General features: G+C 42.5%; 1 protein-coding gene across 3 annotated transcripts in view; it reads left to right on the top strand.

Moving 5' to 3' along the window:
• Positions 1 to 8,671, top strand: part of LOC101173907 (alpha-1,6-mannosylglycoprotein 6-beta-N-acetylglucosaminyltransferase B) — a 169,874-nt gene that overhangs the window by 69,868 nt on the left and 91,335 nt on the right. For all 3 annotated transcript variants that reach the window (XM_078954488.1, XM_078954487.1, XM_078954486.1), the window contains exon 3: positions 1,952 to 2,102. In XM_078954488.1, the coding sequence (XP_078810614.1) occupies positions 1,952 to 2,102 (151 nt within the window). The remainder of the gene's footprint in view (positions 1 to 1,951; positions 2,103 to 8,671) is intronic.

Genomic DNA, 8,671 nt, shown 5'->3' with positions numbered 1-8,671 from the left:
TTTAAATTATACTACCTTGTTTTTTGCATTAATGGCACACTTTCTTTGTTATTGTTTTTTTAAATATTATTCTTAGTCTTTTTTTTTCCCTCTGCTGTCAGTTGCTATGGTGACAAACAAATTTCCCACGTGTGGGATCAATAAAGTATTTCTGATTCTGATTCTTTTATTTGTTAGCTCATGTATCCATTGTTATACATATCCACACATTTGTGTTGAGCTATTCATTAGGTTTTTCTTAGACACTTTTTTTCGCTCTACTCCATATCTCGTCAAAGAAATGTACCTCCATATAAAGTGAAGCGGTCAGTTTTTCCATTACTTGTATAGTTTCTTTTTGTCCTTCTTTTATTGCTGGTGATATGATTTTTTCCAATTTATTGTCTTATTTTTTCTTGGAAATACAGAACAAAATTAAAGTACATATCTTTGTTCCCTCTTGAAAATACCATCACAACAAGCAGATAAAACAGTATATTTCATCATTTTTCCTTTACCAATAACCTTTAATGATCAGCCAGTCCCAAAATGTGTGTTTGATCCCCTTTTTTTCCGCATTTTCTCTCTTGGTGTTCAGGCAGGGGAACTGATCTGGTTTCTAAACTCTCAATTGCAAAGTCTCACTGTATGCGGATGATTCAATTTCTTACACATCTACGAACACATCCGGGGCGACTGCATGGCAGCGCTGCCACCATCAGAGTGTGAATGCTTGCTAACGCTAAATCACAATCAAGAAATCCTCTTTAGAAAAAAAAAAAAAATGCTACTTTGGACTTTTACCTTATCCTCATCTCACATTTAATCAAAACTCAAAAACACATGTTCAAACAGTCAAAAATATACGTAAAGTCCTCAAAATTAGTAACAATTTATCTTCCAAATCAAGCTGCTCTATTATAAATGCATGCCAAGATTTCATATTGCCTGACAGTTAGGGTCAAGCTTGTCCGTCTACAACTAAACATATATATTCTCTCTTTGCAATAAAGCTTTGCAATCTATGAATAAAAACCATCAGGATAATGTCATCACATACTGGAAAAACATAACTTCTAATAAACCCTTTGCTTACTGAAATGGATCTATAAATGTATGAGTTAGTCAGCACTCTGTGGTTTTATCCACAGACAGGACGGCAGCAGAACCACAAGAGGTTCTGTTCGTAATAACTCCAAAATACCACACAGAAGAACTACTGCAGTCTGCTGTCTCCATGAAATCATTGATGGCCGATTTGAGGTTATAACTCTAAATGTACACATGCAAATGATAATAATTTCTCAGTTGTGATTTTATTTGTCGAAATTTACAACAGAGGATTTTTACACACAGATGCAGATTTTTGATGCGCAAGTTCTCCCATTCTGTTTTAAAAGTTCTAAAAAATTCTAAATCTAAAAGCTCCATTTTGACACCTTCATACATAATGAAGCAGTTGGCCGCAGAGATTATGCCGAAGGTGTTAAAGTTCAGGACTAAGACGATCAAAGCTGTTTGCTGTTTGTTCTGCTCAAACATGCAGATAGAATTAGAATCTTTCCACTTAATCTAGGTTTTTTGTTTTTTTTTGTAATTCAGAAAAAATGTCAAGAACTGGAAGTTTAGCTTTAGTACATTTTCCAGTATTGTTACTTTCTAATTATTGGTTCAAGCATAATTGTTACCAATATTTATATTTTTCATATCCCGAAAATGCTTCTATATTGTAGAGCCAAAAATAATACACCATAAACAATTCAATTCTAACTTAAATCAAAATGATTTGTTTTCATTCATTAAATGAAATTTATTGTAATATTTGTTTGAAGTTTGACAAAAACAGAAAGATTGTTATCTTCTGTAAATCGAAGCTCATCCACATCCAAAGCCAGTGAGGAGCTCACAGCTTTTAAGGTTCGTGTTTCTCTTCATCAACTTGTTCTTGTTTCCCATCCGTCTCTCCCTTCAGTGCTGGGGGGTATGGAGTCTCGTGGTGTTCTGAGGAAGATCAGCGACATGCTGGAGGTCATTTTGAAGAGGATGGACAGCCTGTCGAAACTGGACAACAGCAGCAGTACAGACGCCAGGCGGCTGGATGAGCTCAGCTCTGCCATCAACAGGTAATCTACCACATGAAATGTTCCAGTAAAACGGGATTTAGCTAGATCCAGTAGATCTCTGCCATATGGCAGATATTTACTACATAGGATTCTAATATATACTGACTGATATTTCCCATACAAAATGTGTTGATAAAATAATAATTCTATAAAAATTTCAAATCCCTTAAAAATTCACATTAAAGTCCCACATTTATCCTTTTCTGGTGTTTTGTTTGACATGAGCATCCGTCCGTCTATTTTCCTGCTTAAAATTTGTATTTGCTGCAGTGGTACAGTGGTCGACCTCTGATCGGAGAATCACATGTTCGGTTCCCACATGCCAGCCCGTGTGTTAGTGTCTTTGGAAGAGACAGTGCATTGCTCCTGTGGGGTGGCGTCAGTGTTCAGCAGTAGAGTGTGTGTGGTTGTGTGTGTGTGTGTGTGAACAGGACTATGACTGTAAAGCACTTTAAGTCTTACTGGATGGAGGGAAAGCGCTGGATAAGGATACGCCATTTAAGGGGAGTGCAGGTGTGTTTTGCAGTTCCCTTAAGGCTCATAAGGAACAGACCTTTATCGTGTATATGGGATGATGTACAGGTGACGCTGTTGTACAGTGTCCTTACAACACACTTTAGTTGTTAGGTCATGGAGAAGCTCGGTCACCCGGAGAGAGATTGGAGTAGAGCCGCTGCTTTTCCACATCCAGAGGTGCCAGCTGAGGGGGTTCGGGCATCTAGTCCGGATGCCTCCCTGGGGAGGTGTTCCGGGCATGTCCCACTGGGTGGAGGCCAGTGAGACATGCTGTAGAAACGGTCTTTCAGCCGTACAAAACGTTAAAAACTAAGCCAGGTTGAACTTTGACCTATCAGGGAATGGGTCGTGACATTTGGATGGCATCCATTTTAATCCATGGAAGTACCAAACATTTGAAAATGGTTCATGAACTAACCCAATTTCCCAAGCTGAAACCAATAAAGTATCTTTATCTTATATTATCTGTGAAGAAGAAATTAATCGAGGGCGGCTGTGGGGCAGTGGTAGGGCGGTCGGCCTCTGACTTGAATATTGCTGTTCAATTCCCGGCTTGCCTGCCCATATGTTGAATTGTCCTAGGGCAAGACACTGAACCACACCTTCCCTCTGGGTGAAGGTTGGCACCAGTGCCGCCATCCGTGTGTGAATGGGCCTGGGACTGTAAAGCGCTTTGGGCGTTTGAGGAAGGTAGAAAAGCGCTAGACAAGTAAACGCCATTTACCATTTACCATTGAGTTTTCTGTCCCGTCGGAATTACACAAAACCAAATCTTTCATATATCGAAATAGAGCTGCAAAAGGAAAAGTCAGGAGCAAGACTCATGAGATTCGCACTGCGTTGCATCGAGCCTCCAACAGTAACTGGTGGACATGAGTTAGTAAACAGCAGCAAAAGAAAAAGAAGAAGCCCCTTCCTGCTTGTTTGGTGTGAATACCAGGTGCATTGTTATTGAACATGCTCAGTGTCAGTGGCGGTTTTTGATATGGGCGATGTGGGCGGTCGCCCAGGGCGGCACTTCATAGGGGGCGGCATTTGCCGTGCCCGATGCTGTGCTACTATATTCAAAGAGGCTACTATATTCAAAGAGGAAGCTTTGCGCTTTAAATTTGAAATTGCTTCAGCTGCCGACACTTAACACTTTTAATTTGACACATCAGACTCTTAAGAATGTCTTCCTCCTGTTTCCTCTTCACACTTATGGTGCAAAAAAAAAAAAAAAAAAGATGAAATAACTCAGAGTGAAACAACATAAAACAGGCACATGAAAAGGATTTAGGCAGAACAAACACCCGTGCTCAACCCAATTTCAACAAAAGCAGGCAATGGGGATTATTTCCCATAATTCTTTGCTCCGACAAATCTAGCCACAGGGGTTGCAAGCCAGTAACTTCTGTGCCGGTCCCAAGCCCGGATAAATAGAGAGGGTTGCGTCAGGAAGGGCATCCGGCGGATCAGCTTTGAGTCCTTTTTTGTTTGCTATGCTGATGGACAGGCTGACAGACGAGGTAAGACAGGAATCTCCCTGGACAATGATGTTTGCGGATGACATTGTAATTTGCAGTGAGAGTAGAGAGCAGGTGGAGGAACAGCTAGAGAGGTGGAGGTTTGCTCTGGAAAGAAGAGGTATGAAGGTCAGTCGTAGTAAGACAGAATACATGTGTCTGAACGAGAGGGATCAAGGTAGAAGCGTTAGGTTACAGGGGACTGAGGTGAAGAAGGTGCAGGAGTTTAAGTACTTGGGGTCAACAGTTCAGTGTGATGGGGATTGTGGAAAAGAGGTGAAGAGGCGAGTGCAGGCAGGTTGGAGCGGTTGGAGGAAAGTGTCAGGAGTGTTGTGTGACAGAAGAGTGCCAGCAAGACTCAAAGGAAAGGTGTACAAGACAGTGGTGAGACCAGCTCTGCTCTATGGGTTAGAGACGGTAGCAGTGAGACAGAGACAAGAGGCTGAGATGGAGGTAGCGGAGATGAAGATGTTGAGGTTCTCCTTAGGAGTGACCAGGTTAGACAGGATAAGGAACGAGTACATCAGAGGGACGGCTCATGTTGCCTGTGTTAGCGACAAAGTCAGAGAAGCCAGACTGAGATGGTTTGGACATGTTCAGAGGAGGGATAGTGGATATATTGGTAGAAGGATGTTGGAGATGGAGCTGCCTGGCCGGAGGGCAAGAGGACGGCCAAAGAGGAGATATATGGATGTCTTAACAGAGGACATGAAGTTGGCTAACGTTAGGGTAGAAGATGTTCATGATAGAGTGAGGTGGAAAAGGATGATTCGCTGTGGCGACCCCTGATGGGAAAAGCCGAAAGAGAAAGAAGAATTCTTTGCTCCGACACAGCAGACCCGACGCACGCGTGACCACCGCCCTCTGCTGCAAGATGCTTGCGGCCACACCTCTTTGCGGTAGTCTTTGGAACATAAGTCAAAAAACTCGAGAGGGGGGCGCAACTCGCCGGTGGCTGAATCACACTAACAGGTGATTGGGAGAATTTTCTATCTGACAATCAACTCTGGGCCGCAGCTGCGCCTCCCGTCATAGAGACGGAGCCGCGTGTGTGAGAGGGAAGGGGAGGGGGAGGGATTGTTACGGGGGGAGAAGGGAGGAAGCACCCAGGCGCAGAGAGCGAGAGGAGGCAGGAGGTTGCAGGGGAACGGGGGCTTTAATAAACAAAACTAAGGACACAAAACCACTGCAGACGGGAGGCTAGAAACACTAAACACTCGAAACGGGGAGAGCAGACTAACATACTGACTAACATACTATGGACCAGCCCAGGAGGAAGGGAATGACAAGACTTAAATACATACAGACAACCGAGACACAGGTGAACACAATCAGGAAGGATGGGGAACCAAAGTTAAACTCACAACAAAAACGAAACAGGAAACCCTACAAAATAAAACAGGAAGTTAAACTCAAATCATGCCAGAACAAAAAGGAAACAAACCACAAGGGCAAAGAAACAGAAACCGTAACAGGGGTGGTGGGTGCAGACCATTTTTTATGGATTGAGTTTTTTTGGAGGATTTCTACTGTTGGTGTTGCACAAATTTAGGGGAAATGCCAAATATTTTTGGAGTAATCCCACTGATGAGTTCTAAGATTTAGTCTTTTATGTTTTATAAGACATAAACATATTAATCACAATACTTTTTTTTTTTAGATCTAATCCCTCTGATATGTTTCACAAAGACTCACTCAGGACGTCACACATTAAGAAATTATTGCTAAAAATGAAGCAGGAGTCCAGCTTAAAAAAATGCTCTAAAAAATGATGAAAGAGCAAAAAAAAAACGGAAATATTTGAATTGTAATTTCTTATTAATATTTCCAGGCTTTCTTTGTTTTATTCTGCAGCATGTTCATATTTGTATAATTTTGACAGAATATATTTCTATGGAGAGCTAAATATTACAAGTTATTTAGGGTTTAAGTTAACTTGTGTTCCTGTTTTTATGCATATTTATGTTAAAAAAGTTCAGTTTAAAAGGTTTAAAAGTTTAGCTTTAGTGTGTTCAGTAAATGTTTATCTTCTTCGGCCAAAAACCTTAAGCGTGTTTGACTGAGTTCGACCCCCCTGTAATACGAGTCTAGAAAATGCATGCATTTTTTATGTAAAATTGCTAAAAAGAAGATAGGTAACACAACAGGATGTTGTCAAATTTTGTATGTGTGCGGGGGGGGGGCGCCTGTGGGGTTACTCGCCCAGGGAGTAAGTTAGTGTAGAACCGCCACTGCTCAGTGTGAATGTGCCTTTAAATGCTGAAGTTGTGCTTTCCTGCTTTGTGTTTGACTTGTGATTGGCCTGTTGATAATAACCAAAAAAAATACCTTTACCTTGTTTGAGTTTCATATTTCCACCATTCCTCATGAAACTCAACAATGAGACTGACGGGCATCCTCAGGGACTTTACTAGAAAACAGCAGTTTATTAAATGATGACAATGCATTTATGCTGACTTGTCTTAATCTGTGAGTAACAGCTGTGCAGTTTTAGACACGTGAATCTTACAGACAATTTTATCCACATTTCAGAACAAACATCTGCTTTTGTTGGTTAAGATGAGGTGACGTTTTGTCATCTTGACGTTCCACTTCTTAGAGAACAACTTGACCGATATGCACTGATTAACTGCTAGAAGATCCAAGCGGGCGCAGTGTCAGTGTATCTAAACATGACAGCTGGTAGAGTTTTGTAGGATTATTTTTTCTTCATGGCTCATAAATGTGTCAGTCATTCTCCTCACTTTACAGCACTTCTCTATCTCTGAGCGTTTTTCTACTTTTCATTGCTTGTCACACTGCGTTTCATTCTTTTCCTCTTTCTGTTTTTTTTTTTACCGCTGATATCCTTTTCTGTAAAGCTGTTGCCTATTACCCACAAATCACTGCTGCAAACAGACAGGCTTTGAGTGACCTTGCTTCTCCAGCTTTTCTCTAACTGCTCTTCTCTTTGCTGTGTTAGCCCTAAAACATCCCATTTGTCTGTTCTGTCTGTGCTCTCTTCATTCCCGCTTCCCTTCCTAAAGAGCCTAAGCATACCCAGCAGGTGTGATGTGATACATGCTGACAGAAATCCCCTCGCTTCCTCAAACCTCGTTAAATAATCCTCCATAAACTCTCAGGATCAGATCCATGCAGGGACACTGGAGCCGGAGGATGGATCCATTAATATGGTCTGACGTTGGTGTTAACTGCAATCAATGTCTAGTAATGTGCTGTTTAATGCAGAGGAAGCCATTCAGCTCTTAACCCATTACAGAGAAGGGCTTTGGTGGGGTGTTACTGTATTATGTCAGTGACTCCAGAGGGATTGAGGTGCTATAGCATTCAGCTGAGGGGTAGTTTAAATGAGGCGACTAGATAAAAGTCGAACAATCATGAGGTATTTAGTCTAAATGTGAGCTGCTGTTTTATCACTGTTACATTAATCTGCCTTTCATTAAGTGAGAATCCGCTCTTCTCTGTTTAGTTGATGCCATTACCCTTAGTCACAAGCACCTGGACAGGGGGTTGACCCATACGAGTGCTGCAGGGTTTTGGATGGTCGTAGTGATGCTAACGGCTGAGCCGGCACCATCTTAAGGGAAGCACAGGTGTGTCCTCTAGTTCCCTTAAGGTTCCTAAGGCCACCTCAAGGGACACAACAGGAAAGGAAGGTACTATTGTCGTGTGTGTGTTGAGTAAGGGACAATGCCTGACAAGGTGACCATTATCAAAAATTAACGGAAAACGGTTGCTTTCGTGAAGTCCAGTCATGCACACTTCAAAGGCCATTATCCTTGGGGTTATTTTTGTTTAGATTGCCGTTTTACCAAAAGCAGACTATTCGATACGCGGTGCGTATCACCTGGACCATATCAAAACCATGTCATATGGTGTCCTTATGCCAAACTCATTATAAAAGTGCGATTATTGGTTCCTTACTGACCGTGCGCAAATGTCGCACGCATGAGGTGTGCACGTGATAACTTAGTGCCTGTAGGATAACAGGCACTAAGAGATGACATAAGCAGGGTTCTCCTCTACGCTGTGCTCCTCTGTCTCTTCAAATCATTCTCTGACACGTTCCCCTCTGATGCACACAGAACACTGTTCCACTACAGAAAGCAGTTAGTGTGAATGGTAAGGCCTTGTGTTTGAGTGACAGGTCAAAAAAGGGAGGGGGGGTCGTTTCTGAGCAGCAGGAAGAGCAGCCAGCGGTGGGAGAAAAGGAACTTTATGAAAATCTATTCTAAATTCAGGCCAGTAAGATGCGCCTTTGCAGAGGGAGACGCACGTTGGCGGCGTCCCGGGCCGGAGTCTCATCGGTGTTGACACACTCCCGTGTAGCGGTGAATGGGACTTGATGTCTGAGGATCCAGCCTGCAATTCGCCCACAGGGCAGCCACTCGTTACAGCAGAAAACGGAGGGAACGGCGTGGGGGGGGGCAAAAAGGGACAGGAAGGAGTCTGAGAAAGCGAGGGGGGAGGAACAAGATGCTGAGATGATTTAGTCCACTTCTCTGTGACACGGATAAGAGAGGAGATTGGTAAGTCCTCCCAGAGGCT

The sequence above is a fragment of the Oryzias latipes genome, chromosome 1 (assembly GCF_053564925.1).
Source record: "Oryzias latipes strain Hd-rR chromosome 1, Olatipes_Hd-rR_3.1".
Taxonomy (NCBI): Eukaryota; Metazoa; Chordata; class Actinopteri; order Beloniformes; family Adrianichthyidae; genus Oryzias; species Oryzias latipes.
Note: the sequence above shows the minus strand (reverse complement) of the source record. Positions and strands in the feature narration are given on the sequence as shown.